At 40.4% G+C, this 18,641-nt stretch overlaps 1 protein-coding gene across 1 annotated transcript in view; it reads right to left on the bottom strand.

Moving 5' to 3' along the window:
* Arl8b (ADP ribosylation factor like GTPase 8B) overlaps positions 1–18,641 on the bottom strand; it is a 39,943-nt gene that overhangs the window by 8,093 nt on the left and 13,209 nt on the right. Inside the window, exon 2 of the mRNA XM_028773098.1 lies at positions 1,033–1,113. Within this exon, the coding sequence (XP_028628931.1) occupies positions 1,033–1,113 (81 nt within the window). The remainder of the gene's footprint in view (positions 1–1,032; positions 1,114–18,641) is intronic.

The raw sequence follows: 18,641 nt of genomic DNA, 5'->3' as shown, positions 1-18,641 counted from the left end.
CAACACATTTCAATCATAGACGTACACAACTTTAAGATAACAACTTTAACATCTACCAAACCATGCAACATCCAGATCTACTAAAGTTGAAGCTTGTCTTTTGAATTGCTCTGTATGTAACAGAGTTAATGTTCCTTTCCTTAGAATTTTCAATAAAAATGTCATTGTTCTGCCTATTCTATTAGGCACTGTGCTGTACATGACTACATAAAATTCCTCCATTAGGGCACTCCAACTTAAGCCCTAACACTGGCAAAATGAATAAAGAGGCAACAAAATGAAGAGCGTCATCAAAGCCACAGAGATCTTAGCAAGCACATTTGTCAACAAGAACTGGGCGAAATGGTCACTGGTTCAGGCTAGAGGCCTAAACTCATAGGAATTACAGAATGAAAGGAAGAGCTATAAGAAAAAGTTAAATCTCCTAACAGGAACTAAAAAGAAATTATGCTAAATATGCTACTATACTTTTTTACATCTATTTTGGTTTTAACTTTAGGATTAATAATGAAAAAGAAAGAAAAAACTGGGTTACAATATCTGCTACCACAAATATACTGAGCTAAAATTATTGTAAGTAATTACCAACTTTCAACATAAAACACTATTCAGGCAGAAGACAGAACTGTTATTTTCTGGAACTCTCAAGGTTATCAGGTTACTTCTACTAACCCATATAGTAAGTTGACTTTTATGGGCGTCTACATTTCAACTCTTAAACCCTTTAACCTATCAGAAAACACCAATAACTGATCTACAGTCTTTCAGAACATGCCAACCATTACTTGGGAATTATAAGTAGCAGGTAAAACCAGAGAAAACAGAAATTTTTCTGATTACAATTTAGTCAATTATAAAAAGGACAGTACATAACATACATGCATGCAGATATACATGTGTCCATACATACACATATACGTATGCATGCATACATACAAATGCACATGCATGTGCATGCATATATACATACATATACACACATTAACATGAATGCATATACACATACATGCAAAGTATGAGAAGCCGACGTACCTTTATTGTGACGTTGCCTTTAGTTACTTTCCTCATGTTGAAGCCCACTGTGGGTATCATATCTTCACTGAATTGACCAGACTGAACAAAGTAAAACATTTTAAGTCAGATTAATCAATAATAAAAAAACCGTAACATTATATAATCTTCTGCTATCAATACTGCACTTGTACCTAATGTTTACAATGGAAACATCTAATTTTTAAAAAAAAGGGTATTTTGGAGCTAAAGAGGCACTTGCCAGATGAGCCTGGAAACCTGAGGTCCAGCCTAAGATCCCGAATAAAGGTGGAAGGAGAGAAATGACTCCTCAAAGTTGTTCTCTGACCTTCACATCTGCACCAAGGTAAGCATACTACAAACAAACAAACACACACACACACACACACACACACACATACAAAATAGTAATAAATGAATTAAAGAGTGTATGTATTTTGGGGCAGACATACTAGTCACAGCTGTAATTCCAGAATAAGGAATGCTGAGGCAGAAGAGCTGCCACAGGTTTAAGGGCTGCTGGGCCTGGGCTACAGACCAACAAACACCCTGTCTCAAAAGGACATTTTGGAAATGTACTGGCATTTCTTATAAGATGTTCCTAAGTTTAAAAGGGAAACTTTTGCCAGGCATAGTAATATATATACCTTTTGTGTCACAGACATGTATCTCTGTGAGTTCAAGGTCAGTCTATCCTAAGCACCAATTTCCCAGCCAGATAGGCATATATATAAAAAGTGGGAAGGGAAGCTGGAGAAATAGCTCAGCACTTCAGAGCACTACCTGCCCTACCAGAGGGCCCAGGTTTGATTCCCAGAACCCACATGGCAGCTCACAACCATTTGTAACTCCATTTTGTTCCAGGGATTTTGATGCCCTCTTTTGGTGTGTGTGAGCACTATATGCACATGGTAGACATACATACTTGCAGACAAACCAGCCACACACATAAAATAAAAATAAATCTTTTAAAATGCAGAGGAAGACTTTTTATAGTATGATATGAAAATTTACAAATTTTCACTTCTACACACATTTTCACAAAGAAATGAGAAGTCATAAGTAAAACTTTAGTTTATCTTCGGTGCCTAAATTGCTTTAGCAATAAATGTTAAAACTTAATGCTGAAACAAATAGTTCTGAGAAAAAAAATACTGATGAGCAGTTTATTTGAGTTTGTCTCTAATAGAGCTAATAATAAAATGCACTTTAGTTTAGAACTTCATTTTATGAATCAATTTGTCCTCTTTTTGGCTTAACTTTAGTATCTGTGTTAAGACTAAAATTAGATACTTTACAATAGTGTTTCATTAATATTTTACATTTAAAATGCTCATCCAGGGCCAGCAAGACAGCTCAGTGGGTACAAGCACTTACCAACAAGCTTAGTGACTAAATTCAGTCACTGGGCCCAAGTGGTGGGGGAGAAAGCCGAGTTTTGTGAGTCACCTGAACACACACACACACATGCATGCCATGGTATGCATGCACATGCATGCAAACACTCAACACATAAATAAATGTAATACTTAAAATAATACTCCTCTCTTTGGAATTGATTATGTATTTTCAGAAAGTTTCTATTTCCAACTGAACAACCAATAACCATTATATCACACTGCTTTTAAGTCTACCCTTTCCTAACTAATTAGAAAGGGCACGCTAAACATCATACAGAGAAAACTATACAGCTGGCTCCTCATTTTTCCCCCATTTCTGTGTATTTCCGAATAAACAGTAAGTTTGTGTTACAATATTACAATTTATCAAAGATTAAAAATTTAGAATGGTTTCAAATTGTCTTGATTCATCTCCCACATTCCAAATAAGCTTTACAAATTAGTAACTTTGTTAACAACATAGCAGTCAAAATTATTGCTACCCTTCCTCAGTGTTCAGTATTTAATGGCTACCAAGTCACAAAGTACGTGATTTAGCTACTCAGTTATTATTCTAATCTTTTAGAGCTTCCAATACACTGTCATACTACTATTCCATACCATATGCTCTGGCTCTATTGTGAAATACAACTTACTGAACCATCATAGTTAATGCTAAGTTTATGTATTTCCTTTTTTGGTTTTTTGGTTTTTTGGTTTTTTTGGTTTTTCGAGACAGGGCTTCTCTGTATAGCCCTGGCGTCCTAGAACTCACTCTGTAGACCAGGCTGGCCTCGAACTCAGAAATCCGCCTGCCTCTGCCTCCCAAGTGCTGGGATTAAAGGCGTGCACCACCACTGCCCGGCCAGTTTATGTATTTCTATCCTAACACTTTACCAACTCTAAGCATTTCTCGTTGATCTGGCTGACTTCTGAACTGGTCAACGTGATGTGCTGGTTAAACAAACAGGACTACTCTCAAGAGACCACTCAAACAAATGAGATTTTTTTTTCCCTGTGAGTCCAACAATGGCTTACTGTGTACTGTGACCTTATGTTAACGTTCTCAGTAATACTGATTCCAATTTTACAAATTAATTTCAAGTACAGAACTCAGAAAGTTTTTTTGTCTTGTTTTGTTTGTTTGCCTGCCCCATAGTGTTTTGTTTGATCCAGGCACGAAAAATGTTAAGTAACTGAAATCATTACTTTCAAATATAATCAACATTATTCTCAGAATTTTCACATAAGATATGTTTGATTGAAATAGTCTCACTAAGTAGCCCCAGCTGACCCTGAACTTATGAAATACTCCTGCCTCTGCCTCCCAAAAGCTGGAATTACAGTCATAAAACACTACATTCAGTCCATATAAATTATACATTAAAAAAAAAAATCTAGTGCTAGCTGGGCCATGGTGGCATGTGCCTTTAATCCTAGCCCTTGAAAGGCAGAGGCATATGGATCGCTTTGAGTTCAAGGCCAGCACGATCAGAAAGCAATCAGAGCTACATAATGATCCCTTATCTCAAGAACAACAGCAGAGCAGGGCAGTGGTGGCGCACGCCTTTAATCCCAGCACTTGGGAGGCAGAGGCAGGCGGATTTCTGAGTTCGAGGCCAGCCTGGTCTACAGTGTGAGTTCCAGGACAGCCAGAGCTACACAGAGAAACCCTGTCTCGAAAAACCAAAAAAAAAAAAAAAAAAAAAAAAAAAGAACAGCAGAAAACCTAGTGCTATCAAAATGATACAGTCATGATGTGCCACATACACATAAGATCATGAAAAGATATTTTACATCACTAGTCATTAGGGAAACACAAATTTAAAACAAACTGTACAAACATTAAGACAGCTACTAAGCAGATAACACTTAAAACTCAGAAAATAAGTGTTGCTAGGTTTGATGTCATACACCTGTAATCCCATCTTGACTCAGGAAGCTGAGACAGTAGAATCACAAATGTAAGTCTGTATTACAATGGTAGATCCTGTCTCAAAAAAAAAAAAAAAAGAAGAGAAAAGAAGGTTGTAAAGAAACTAAAATTTTTGCTGTGTACAGAGGACAGAAGACTGTTACATGGCTGCTTATCAGAAACAGTGTGGGACTCTTCAAAAGCCAACAATGGATCTCCTACATGCTACAGTCATGATGCAGCTTGTGTCTCCAAGACTCGTGTTTAAAGTTTGACTCCACAGTGGCATTACAATGTGGGGTCTAGAAGGCATGCTGGTTTATCAGGAGCACTGCCTAAGAAAGGACTACCATCACTCACATGCCAACCAGAGCTAGTTCTCAGCAACGCTACAAGTCCTAAAGCCTGACCCTGAATCTTGCAATGTAATCACTTCCTCTTAAAAATGCTCATCCTACTGTGATGCCAACTGCTAGGGGGTTCTTACACGAGCCAAGGTAAAGGAGGTATATGCCTATGAACACCTGGACCTGTGGGTTAAACTGACATCTCTTTTCTATAAAGTTAAAGCTATAGCCTGAATTGCTGGGGGAGGGTTTCATTTTTATTTTCCTATCCTTTTTTTTTCAATTTAGGAGCATACTGTTTTCTCCCCATATCCTCTTAATGACAAACTGTAGAACTACTTGAATTGCACTGATAGTGGTGCAAGCAGCCTATAATCCCAGCACTCAGGTAACTGAACCAGGAAGATCATGAGTTCAAGACTACCTAGGCTACATAGTAAAATCTTGTCTAAAAAGAAAACCAAAGCCAAACACAAAAGACCATATATATATATATATATTATAATTTCATATTTACAAAACATCCAGAAAAGAGACAGAAAGCTGGTTACCTAAAATGAGACTAGGAATAAAGATGGCATAAGGGATCTAACTGGGAAAAAAAAAAAGTTTGCGAGCCATGTATCCACAGCTATGCAACTCAGACCATTTGTTGAAATCACTGACTTGTACAGCTGAAATTGGTGAGTTTTATGGTAAGTAAATTGACACTTCAGTAAGATTTTAATGAAGTGGAAAGGACCAAGAGCTAGATGTGACTTAATAACGAGCATTTGCCCAGTTTTGTAAAGGACTGGATTTGGTCCCCAGCTAGAGAAAGTAAGACAACAGAAAGCACTGACCCACTCCCCATGTACTAACCACTTACTTCCTGGCCCCAGAGACAGTCACACAGTTAAGAGGCAATTGTCAATGGGACCACATGAAATTGAAAAGCTTCTGTAAGTCAAAGGATGGTGTTATTAGGACAAAACAACAGCCTACAGATTGACAAAAGATCTTTACTAACCCAACATCTAACAGAGGGCTAATGACTAAAATATATAAAGAACTCAAGAAGCCAGACACCAACAATCCAAGAAAACCCAATTTAAAAATGAGGTACAAAGCTAAACAGAGAATTCAACAGAGGAATCTGGAATAGCCATGAAGCACCTAAAGAAATGTTCAAAGTCCTTGGTTGTCAGGGAAATGCAAATTAAAACAACTCTGAGATTAAGCCTTATATCTATCAGAATGGCTAAGATCAAAAACTCAAAAGACAGCACATGCTGGTGAGGTTACAGAGCAAGAGAAACACTCCTTTACTGATGGTGGAAGTGCAAACTTATACAGTCACTCTGGAAATCAATTTAGTGGGTTTTCAGAAGATTGGGAACAGTTCTACCTCAAGACCCAGCTATACCATTCCTGGGCATATACCCAAAAGATGTTCCAGAATTCCACAAGGACACTTGCTCAACTATGTTCATAGCAGCTTTATTTATAATAGTAAAAAAAACAAAACATCCTAGATATTTCTCAACTGAAAAATGAATACAGAAAATGTGGCATATTTATACAATGGAATACTTCTTTTTTTTTTTTTTTTTTTTTTTGGTTTTTCGAGACAGGGTTTCTCTGTGTAGCCCTGGCTGTTCTGGAACTCACACTGTAGACCAGGCTGGCCTCGAACTTAGAAATCCGCCTGCCTCTGCCTCCCAAGTGCATGCGACACCACCGCCCGGCTACTTTGTTGTTTTTGTTTTGTTTTGTTTTGTTTTGTTTTGATGGCCTTGTTTTTAATGGCTAAGAAGTATTCCATTGGGCCAGGCGGTGGTGGCGCACGCCTTTAATCCCAGCACTTGGGAGGCAGAGGCAGGCGGATTTCTGAGTTCGAGGCCAGCCTGGTCTACAGAGTGAGTTCCAGGACAGCCAGGGCTACACAGAAAAACCCTGTCTCGAAAAAACAAAAAAACAAGGCCATCATGAAATTTGCAGGCAAATGGATAGTACTAGAAAGCGTCATCCTAAGTGAGGTAACCCAGACCCAAAAGGACATACATGGTATGTACTCACTTATAAGTAGATATTAGCCATAAAGGATAATTAGATATAGCAGGATAATCATGCTAAAATCAACAGACCCAAAGAAGCCGAATAACAAGGAGAGGACAAGGGAGGCTGTTTGAATCTTTCTCAGAAGGGGAAACAAAATAAATACTGGAGATCAATGGAAGGAGGAAAATCGGTGGAAGAGGGGATGGGGAGGGGAGCAGAGGAGGGGATGATAGGTAGGGAAACCAGGGGAGAAAGAAGAGAGATTAGCTAGGGGGTAGGGAGAAGCTCCGAAGGGTCTAAGGGGGCGGGGGTGACTCTAGCTGGACTCCTAGCGGTGGGGAATATGAATCCTAAAGTGGCACTTCTTATAGCCAGGCAGGACTCCCAGTGGAAGGATAAAGACAGCAACCCACCCACAAAGACTTCCACCCAAAATGTGTCCTGCCTACAAGATGTGCAGCGACAAAGATACAGCAGAGACTGAGGGAATGGCCAATCAATGACTGTCCCAAACTGAGACCCATTCCATGGGCAAAAAAACATCCCTGACACTATTAATAATATTCCATTATGCTTGCAGACAGGAGCCTAGCATAATTGTCCTCTGAGAGGCTCCACCCAGCAGTTAATGGGAAAAGATGTCTCACACCCAAACGCTAGATAGAGCTCAGGGAGTGTTACAGAGAGTTGGGAGAAAGATTGAGGGCCCAGAAGAGGACCCGGGACTCCACAGGAAAACCAACAGAGTTCACTAACCTGGACCCTTAGCACTCCGAGAGACTGAATCACAAGCTAAAGAGTGAGCACAGGCTGTAAACAAGCCCCCGCCCTGCACATATGCAGCATATGAGCAGCTTGACCTTCATGCAGGTCCCCCCAAACTGGAGCAGGGACTGTCCCTGAGCCTGCTGCCTTGTCTGGCCTCAGTGGGAGAAAATGTACCTAGTCCCCCAGCCACTCAGAAGGGGGGGGGGGTTGGGAGGAGGACTTATGTGAGGGGATACTTATGTGAGAGGAAGAGCTGATATTGGGTTGTAAAGGGAATAAATAAATTTAATGAAAAAAATAAGAGCAATTGTCAATACAAAGCAAACAAATCAGCAGTGATGGAAACCAGGGACACAACCCCCACACAAGCCTTTGAATAATTGTTTTCTCTGATTTACAAGCACAAGATGCTCTGGACTTAGCTAAGAACTCACAACCCACATTCCAGAACTGGACATTTATGAGGATTAATGAACTGCATTGTGCTCACCTGGTTTTGGTGGCACAGTCAAAATAGTTGTAGACATCAGCCTCCCATCTTCCAACACCCTATTTTTTCTGCTAACAACGCATTCTCTACTCCTGTCATTGTCTCAAATTACTAGCTTTCTTCACCCACGATCTTCTGCAGCCCAGCTCTTTTAATACTGTTGCCAAAAGTGGATTAAGATTCCATATAACCCAGCAATGATGCTTCTGGATACAAACTCAAAGGAACTGAAAAAAGCAAGGATTCTAAGAGATTTTAGTGGGCTCATGTTCACAGCAGCATCATTTAAAATACTAAGAGGTAGATAGATCCCACATGTGCATGAGAAGACAGTAAACTAATTGTGATACATACATACAACAGAATATTAAACAGCCTTGAAAAGGGAAGGAGATCCTGACACATGCCAGATGGGCTAAGTAAACTACATCAATCACGAAAAAGACAACTAGCATATGATCTTGTTGAGTGAGGTCCATCTACGATGGTGGTAACTGGGTAGGCAGCACAGAAAACTTTTTAAATGAATGCACACTTGGATACTTCTCACACACAACCTTTGGGCTATGAGTCAACGCTCTTGTGTTCAGGGACTGCCCAACAATTAGATAACAATAAATCTCAGTGAGGGAATAAGGTACATAGGCCTGGTATGGAGGGATGGAAAGGGGCCACAAGGGGAAAGGAGAGAAGGAAAGACCGACCCTACCTGTGATTGATGTAGAATTCCAGCACTCTGGAAGACCGAGATAGATCAAACAGTTCATGGTACACCAGTAGGCCTTGAATTCAATTTCTAGTGTCACCAAAAATAAATAAATAGGGCTGGAGAGATGGCTCAGCAGTTACGAGCACTGACTGTTGCTGTTTCCAGAGGATCTGGGTTCAGTCTCTTGTACCTATATGTTGGCTCTTGTACCATCTATAATTCCAGTTCCAGGAAATCTGACATCTCTTCTGGCCTCAAGAGGTATCAATTGGGCACACACATGGTGAACAGATATACATGCAGGCAGAACACCCATACACATAAATAAAATTATTGAAGTGGGTAGATAGTTTAAAGCACTTCTCTTACAAAGAACGTGAGCTTCAGTTCCCATTACCAGATGGCAGCTCACAAAGATCTTCAACTCCAGTCCCTGAGACTCTTAACACACTCTTCTGGCCTCTGTGGGCAGTACATGCAAGTATTACACAGTCACATACTCAGGCAAAATACCTATGCTCATACAAAAATTAAATAAATAAATAAACAAATAAATAAATAAGTTTTTTTTTTTTTTAATGGAGGAGAGGCTAGAAAGACTTGCAAAAGACCTGGGTTCAATCCCCAGAACCCACATGGCAGCTCACAACAGGATATAACTACAGCTTGAAGGAATACAACTCCCTCTTCTGACTTCTTTAGGCACAGGTATGTACACAGTCCACATACATAAATGCAGAGAAAATATTTAGACAAATCAATAAATCTAAATTTTTCCTTATTTTAAAAATGAATATGTAACAAAGGAAGACAGAAAAATGCAAGGAGCGTAGAAGGGGAGGGGACAGGAAAGCTTCCCCTCCTGACTAAATAGTTAGAACTGTCTGTCATCATTAGTAATGCTGCCATAGAAGAACACAATGTTGTAGAGAGCAGTGGCGTCCTAGGGTGCTCCTGAACCTTCTTAAGGGTTCATTCATCTCTTTCTTCACCAGTATTACTCAGGTAAATTATTGAAATGTACTGACAGTATCTGGCCACTGCTACCAATAATCTACAACAGCTAAATATTAAACTACCCTGGCTGGCAACACCTCTCGGTGGCTAAAGTGCTTGCCATGCAAGCAGACCTAAGAGTGGATCTCCAGAACACTCCTAAAGCTGAACGCAGTAGTGAAGGGCTGTAAGCCCAGTGCTCCTACAGCGAGGTAGAAGGCAGAAACAGAACATTCAGAAACTAGCAGGTCAGCTAGCATGGCATATGTACTAACAAGAGACCCTGCCTCACTTTCTCTTATTTTGCTTCAGATGCATTTTACTCAAAAAAGTTTCAGGGATTCTATCTTGTGACTTTAGCTCATAGGGTACGCATGGATAACCAAACAGAGCATCACACAACCAAACAAGTGCTGATAAGAGTTTGATTCTGCTGAAGGGCATATGGGTGTTCCCCAAAATGCTTTTTAACCATGCAATTTTTCTATACACTTAAAATAATTTCCAAAGATAGTATTATTAATTTTTTTGATGTACTAGAAATCCAACCTAGGTTTTTGGTCGTGCTAAGCAATTATTCTTTTCAGAGCTACATTTTTGTGGGACAAGTGAACCGTGCCACCAGACAGAAGGGATACTATTGTATGAGCCCAAACCCCATAAAACTCAGAATTGAGTACAGTAGTCATGAGGCTAACTACTTGCCAAACTCTACCTGCTCTGGAACATATAACCACAACAGTCTACTGAGAGGACCATGACAATCAGTCACACACGGAAAACACCTGAAGTGCTTTCCCCACGCTACTAGAACATCACTAGCATCTCAGACTGGAAGCACCTACCCCTGGATCCCACCTTACTCCTAAGTCTTTATAAAGTCCCTACCCATATGGAAGAAAGTGTACAAGTTATTTCACCAAGAACCATCTGAGAGTGGCTGTTTTACTGAGTTGTAACACTTTGGGGAAGAGCTTTCTCTCCCGAAGCACTCATTGCTGGACCTCAGACCCGCCTGGCGGGCCACGCTGAAAACCCTGCCAACCCTGCTGCTGGCACTGACAAAACCATGCTGGTGGGCAAGACCTGGGACCCTGCTACCTGCCCTACTTGGGTTTCCCTACTGAGAGCTGTAACCAGAAACCCACAGAATCCCCAGTTCCATGGAAGATGACACATCCTCAACCTTGAATGACTTGGAAAACAAACAGCTTTGTCACAACACCTTTTACATAAGGGGCAGAGCAAATTCCATGATTACACTCAATCATAAGGATCTGACAGTTACTTCAGAAATGGATAAATGAAGACAAACTAGATTGAAAATGTCTTCAATATCCCAAAGGACACTAACTTACAAATGTCTCCTAATAGAAGAAAGCATGCTTTATAATTTTTGTAGAAAGAAAAAACTCTTGACTTTAAAACTGCCTGGTTTGTTGTTTGTAGCAATAGGAACTGATTTACAACCTACTTCAATGTTTCCATTGTAACTTAGAAACCAGAAACTGAACTGTATGTGTGCATTCTTTCAAGACCAAGCTCCTCTTTGTTTGGAAATGCATATATCACTGCAACATGCTTCTTTACAGCAGCTACCACCACACACACACACACACCAGGGTAGATGTCACTATTATGGCACTCTCTTTGGAATGGTGAGAAAACTCATCCGTTGTTGTCCATTCTAATATCATCCTAAAGTTCGTGCAAATCACTGTCTCCTCTTTTCACAGCACCTGAGCCAATCGTCCCTTCCAAACACCCACCATCTGTTCTCACTCTTATGCAGCAACTAGGATTCACTCCCAACTGCAGGCACACTTCCTCCCTACAGGACACTATTTGAAAAGTTATGAGATTCATCTTAGCAATTAAATCTTATGATCAAAACACAAAGTCCCTCAAAATTTCCACAGCCTTTGAGTGAGAACTCTCTTCCGAAATATAAGCAAAGTGAAGGAATATTGTGCAGAACTGTAAAACGAAACTTTCCATTCCCTTACAGATATATATATAGGCAGCTGAGGCATTTTTTTTCCTAAATGACCCAAATCTCCCACATGGGCCATCACACCAGATAAGCAAAAGTGTTTCTGCAAAATCCTAATAATGCAAGATTTTTTTTTAAAACCAGTATAATTGGCAATACCAGACTCAAAAGCAATCTTCAAACTACTCAGAAAACCCCTGGAAGAGACAAAGACAGCCCTCCATGCATGCTGTAGATAGGACCCCTGTACAAACGAGATCTCCACACAAGCACACTGGTATGTAGCCAGTTTTATATCTACCAATTCAAATCAGCTGACAATGGCTTCCACCACCAAGGGAGGTGGTTTTTTTATCTAGAGTGTCAACATAGATGAAAGTGATGATTCCTAGGTGTATAAGACAGTCAGGTAAAAAAGTAAAGTAAGACACAGGCCAAAGACACTCCATCATGGGTATTCAGTGTTCAGCTACTCATAGCCTCATCTCTTGTATGTCTTTGACAGCATGAACAGAGTTAACTGTGCCATACACTTATAAGCACCTCCTGCACTCTTTCCTCTGTGGTCTTATAAGAACCATTCAGCTACTCTGCCTCTCCCATTATGCATCCACTTAACCATTCACTCGTGTAATGAACAGAAAAGAGAAACTACAAAACAAACAAAAAAATACCGCTCAAGAACTATTAAAATAATCTGTGCAAAGGAGGTAGTGATATAGAGCAAATGAGTAGCCAATAAAATCCTTTCTGAAGTGGTGATTTTTACATCCCCTAAAGATAATTTAAACCTGTTGGACAACTATAGATAATGATACAAATTGCCCATTTCATAAAGCTACAATAAAGTGTTTTCAATCTTTTCACCATAAAAAATAAAATAACAGTGGCTCAAGTGTTGTTTAGCGGTAGAGCACATGTCTGAGCACACGTAAGGCTGTGGGTTACATCCCTAGATGTATTTACCTTTATTTAAAGTTCAATGCAATGTTTGATTGTACATGTATTGTACATCACATAAATATCTAAAAATTGTTGTTTTCATGTATCATTTATATGAGTAACTTTAAAAGGACAATTAAAACTCAAAAACAGAGCCTGGCAGTGGAGGTGGCACCCTTTAATCTTGGAGGCAGAGGCAGGTGGACCTCTCTGAGTCCCAGGACAGCCAAGACTACACAGAGAAACCCTGTCTCCAACAACAACAACATAAACCCTCAGAGATAACTGCCACATACCATCCTGATTGTGCTACTTGGAAATGAATCTAGATCTCTATACCTCAGTCCAGCTGTGTCACTTCTGATCCAATACAGATATAGAAAACTGTAAGAACCTCTCACAGAATGGACACATGATCTGTCTCTATAATTGCTTTTTCTAAGTTCCTTTACCAGATCACGCCTCATTGCTTCAAATGTTTACTGTTTCCTTTCCTCTGGCTTCTTTTTCTCTTCTTAGTTTAAAAGTCACGAGAAGGCAGGGCAGTGGTGGTGCACGCCTTTAATCCCAGCACTTGGGAGGCAGAGGCAGGTGGATTTCTGAGTTCGAGGCCAGCCTGGTCTACAGAGTGAGTTCCAGGACAGCCAGGGCTACACAGAGAAACCCTGTCTTGAAAAACCAAATAAATAAATAAATAAATAAATAAATAAATAACAAAAGTCACCAGAAATTAAGCATCTTTATTTCTTAGCAGCTGGCCTTTAATAAAGTACTTTATTTAATAAAGTACATTCCTTTCATCTGTGAGGCAAACTTACACTTGGGCAGTGTGGTATCTAACTCTTCATAGCTGCAATACTCCCGTGAGCCACTCTTAAGATTTTGCCTCTGATGAGCAGCTCTTAAGAGGCAAGCAGGTTTGCCTTTTCCAGAGAGTAGCTGCAAGATGTATTTTTCAAGATGAGTAGTACTAAGTTTGTGTGTGTGTGTCATGATACATGTCACCACAAATAACAATATGGATTCCAAGACAGATCTTTTGACTAGAAAAACTAAAACCATGTGAAGGCTTTACTATTATGTAGCATTAGGCTATGCAAATTGAACATATCAGACCAAAATTCTCTCTACAACTTTCTATAGTGATACATGAGAACTATTAATGAAAAACCTAATTGTATTCCAATCTTAACTCACTTGAAACAGCTAATTAACTCTCCTTGCCTGCATGTTCCAGGGGAGCCACTCAGCAACAATCTCCTTTTCAAAGACAACTCCTGAGGATTAAAATGTTCTCCAGCCCCAATTTCAAATAGGAGCATGACGCTCTCATTCTGGTAACCTCTATTCCTAAAGAACACTCATTTCCAAAGATCTTAAGATGTCTCCTGTGTGCACCTGTCATTAATAGCACTGTAATATGGTCTCACTAAATCCATACCTAAAAAACTGCCTACAATTTCCAGTTTGCCTATGTGTAAATTCATTTTGCTACTCAACCAACCCAGTAAGCACCCCACACCCCGTGCAGCATCTTCAAATATTCATAAACACTAATAACAAGCACATCTTCAAATATTCAGAAACACTGATAAGCCATCAAAATTAAAGACACTCTGAAGAAATAAATAAGTTAAAGAGCTATAGTAAGCAAAGTATGGATATATCTCCCAGGAACATTAAAGAACAAGAGTAACTGTTAATAAACAACTATATGTTAACAGATATGAATTAAAATAGATTGTTTCTTTGTTTGTTAATACAGGATCTTACTATGTACCCTAGCATAGCCTGGAACTTAGTTGTAGACCCTTTCTGGGATGGATGGATGGATGGATGGATGGATGGATGGATGGATGGATAAATGGATAGACAGACAGATGGGAAATAACAGCAAGGTGAATCTTCGAGCTTTCCTTCCTTCTGGGAAGAACTGGTATTTCAAGAAATCAGAGGAAAAGGACAGACCTACTTTCCACTGCCTGCCCTGAAGTGTGTATGTGCTGCTATTTTTTTAAAAAGTTACAAAGGGGGTAAGAGGGTGCACACAGAGAGGTCTAGCCTATAATTGCAGTTCTTGGGGGGCTGAAGCAAAAGAAAGTTGTGCGTTCCAGGTCATCCTGAACTACAGAGGAACAGCCTATATTTTAAAAAGAGGGGGGCAGGGGGCTGGAGAGATGGCTTAGCAGTTAAGAGCACTAACTGCTCTTTAAGAGGTCCTGAGTTCAATTGCCAGCAACCACATGGTGGCTCACAACCATCTGTAATGGGATCCAGTGAACTCTTCTGGTATGTGTCTAAAGACAGCTGCAGTGTACTCATATAAATAAAAATAAATAAATCTTAAAAAAAAATAGCAGCCTGGTGTAGTGACACACAACTGTAGTCCTAACGCTGGGGAGGCAGAGGCAAACAGAGATCTAAGTTCAGGCTAGCCTAGCCTATAGAGTGAGGTCCAGGCCAGCCAGAGCTACATAGTAAGGACCTGTCTGTTTGGGGGGTTGGGGGGGAATGTATTATGGAATGGAAAAATAAAAAGTCCAAATCCCAAGTTACCTTCGATGTATCTATTAGAGCTTTACCAGTAGTTGTTAGAGGCACCCAGTGATAGGAGTCAGCAGACTATGTAATGCAAGTCCTTTAGTCTAAACTACATAACAAAAAGCTTCATGGAAAGGCTTCAGAATATGCCGCAACTCTTTTCTCCAAGACTTTCTCTTTAAGTGTGCATCTATGCAGGGGTGTGTAGAGGTATGTGCATGTGAGCACCAATGTCCTCTGAGGATAGAGGTGTCTGATCCCTGGGAGCTACAGTCACAAGTGGCTGTGAGTTGCCCAATGATGGTGCTAGAAATCAAACTCAGGTTTCAGAAAATAGGAAATATACCTACCTGAAGACCCAGCTATACCACTCTTGGGCATATACCCAAAAGATGCCCCACCATGCCATAGGGGCACATGTTCCACTATGTTCACAGCAGCCTTATTTGTGATAGCCAGAAGCTGGAAACAACCCAATGTCCCACAACAGAAGAATGGTTACAGAAAATGTGGTTCATTTACACAATGGAATACTACTCAGCTATTAAGAACGAGGACATCATTAGTTTTGCAGGCAAATGGATGGAACTAGAAAATATCATCCTGAATGAGGTAACTCAGACCCAAAAGAACATGCATGGCATGTACTCACTAGTAAGTGGATATTAGCAAAAAAACAAAAAAACAAAAAAAACAAAACAAAACAAAACAAAAACAGAATACCCAGGATATAATCCACAGAACTCAAAAAGGTTAACAATCCAAGGATGCTTCAATCTCACTTGGGAGGGAAAAGAAAGCAATCACAGGAGGCGAGGAGAGAGGGACCTGGGTGAGAGAGAGGACAAGGAGGGGAAAAGAGGAACATGATCAGGTATCTGGAGCAGGAACAGGACTGAAGCCCTGAGGGCCAGCAGAAAGAATGGAAATAGGCAACCCCAGGAGGTAGGAAGGTGGGGATGGTGGGGTGACTCTAGACTGTACAAGAGACCTGAGAGGTGAGACTCTCAGGACTCAAAGGGAGGGACTTTAGATGAAATGCCCTACAGTGGGGAGAGGGAACTTGTAGAGTCCACCTCCAGTAGAAAGGCTGAACATCAAGTGGAGGGATGGGGTTGCCATCCACAGTCAAAAACTCTGATTCCAGAATTGTCCCTGTCTGAAAGAACTGTAGGGACAAAAATGGGGAAGATCCTGAAGGAAAGGAGGTCCAGTGACCTGTGCGTGAGCCATCTAAGCCCTCATTCTGAGCAGTAAAGGTTCTGAGTACAGCAGGAATCATGGGTTAACTGTAACCTAGGAAACGGTTTCTAGGTGAATTCCTCATGTTTCTCACATTTGCTTAATTGCAGACCTAAATAGCCACTAATGATGTTGCAGTTTCTTTTTCTTTTTTTTCTTTTCTTTTTTCTTTCTTTCTTTCTTTCTTTCTTTCTTTCTTTCTTTTTTTTTTTTTTTTTTTTTTTGGTTTTTCAAGACAGGGTTTCTCTGTGTAGTCCTGGCTGTCCTGGAACTCACTCTGTAGATCAGGCTGGCCTCGAACTTAGAAATCCGCCTGCCTCTGCCTCCCAAGTGCTGGGATTAAGGGCGTGCGCTACCACTGCCCGACTGATGTTGCAGTTTCAAACAGAGTTTATTTCCCTAGAAGCAGAATGTGACCAACTTGATGTTAAGCAATTTATCTTGAAATCCATGTTCAACTCTGTCAATTGACTTTTTCTCCTTTCTGGTTCTTTGAGACAGGGTTTCCTACAGTCTAGGCTGGTCCCAAACTATGTAACTGAGGGTGGGCTTAAACTTCTGGTCCTCTGCTCAATTTCCAAAGTGCTGGGATTACGGTGCACACCACCATGCAACATTTAAAATTGGAGGTTTTAACTTGATTGTTATTACTGGAGAGAAATACATGTCCCAGTGCACAAGTAGAGGTCAGAGGACATTTTCTAGGAGTGGGTTCTCTCCTTTCACCATATGTGGATTGTGGGATTAAACTCGTTTATCCACTGAGCTATCTCACCAGTCCTAATAACACTGTTTTGAAAATACTGAACAGATTCTAATTCCCCCAAAAATACTTTAAACCATAATGCATTCCTTTCAGCTATTCTCTTCATTACTCCTGGACTTATATGAAATAACTGAGTCATGGCATGTGGCACAGATTCCAAAGGGGAGTCCATTCTAGGTAGACACAAGCATCATTATTTATAGCTGTCTATAACCACTCACTATTATCAGAGAGTGGCAGGAAAAAGAAGTGCAGAGAGAGGCTGAAGTCCCAAGAATGTTCCTAAGGACTCATGATTTCTTTACTAAGAATGCATCATTGTTCATGCCAGGTGTGACAGCACACACCTGTAGTCTCAGCACTCAAAAAGAGGAGGCAGGAAGGTCACCAACTCAGAGCCAGCCTGTGCTACATGTTATAAATTCATAAATAAACAAACAAATAAATAAACAAATAAATAAATAAACAAATAAATAAACAAATGCAAGAAAGAAAGAAGGAAGGAAAGAAGGAACAGATAGAGCCGGGCGGTGGTGGCGCACACCTTTAATCCCAGCACTTGGGAGGCAGAGGCAGCCAGATTTCTGAGTTCGAGAGTTCGAGGCTAGCCTGGTCTACAGAGTGAGTTCCAGGACAGCCAGGGCTACACAGAGAAACCCTGTCTCGAAAAACCAAAAAAAACAAAAAGAAGAAGGAGCAGATAGGGAAGGAACATCACTATAATTAGCAGGATACCTCTTCCTGATGAATATTATTCATAAAACCAGTACTGATGGCGAGCTAAGGATATAACTCAGTGGTAGCATGCTTGCCGAGTATGCATGAGGCCCTGGGTTCAATCCCCAGTAGCATATGTTAATAATAGTAATCTCAACAATAGCAATAATAGTAATGCCAACACATCATCCACTTCACTGACCTCATCTTACAGAAATGAGAATTTGATATCAAGGTCACAAATACAATTAGATGGTGCCAAAACTGTTAGTTAAGCCCAAGTTGAACTTTTACAAACCGTAAAGTTATGCTACACTTAAATATAAACCTCAAACACTTCTAGGTTATTTGTTGCTAGGCAAGCAAGAGTCATCACTTATAGGGAAAGAGGGTGTCAGTGCTAGCGTACTTTATCATCACCATGACAAAATGGCCAACAAGAAGCAACTTAGGAGAGGTTTACTTTGGCTCATTGTTTGATGGAGGCAGGTGACAGATGGCATAGGAGCAGAAGCCAGCAGCTGTGAAGGCACAAGCCTGCTCACATAAGAAGCAGGGATCCACTTCCTCCAGCAAGGTCCCACCTCCTAAAGGTTTCACAACCATGACAGAGTACCACTAGCTGGGGACCAAGTGTTCAAACACATGAACCCAGAGGCCATTGTACATTTAAAGCACAACATCACTCAATAGCCATTTGAGAAGTTTTCAAGGGGATGATGCTGCTAGCATTCTACATTCAATCCTGACAAAGAGCATCAACT

Source organism: Grammomys surdaster, unplaced genomic scaffold (genome assembly GCF_004785775.1).
Source record: "Grammomys surdaster isolate TR1022 unplaced genomic scaffold, NIH_TR_1.0 220, whole genome shotgun sequence".
NCBI classification, from domain to species: domain Eukaryota; kingdom Metazoa; phylum Chordata; class Mammalia; order Rodentia; family Muridae; genus Grammomys; species Grammomys surdaster.
This window is presented reverse-complemented; position numbering and strand designations above follow the sequence as displayed.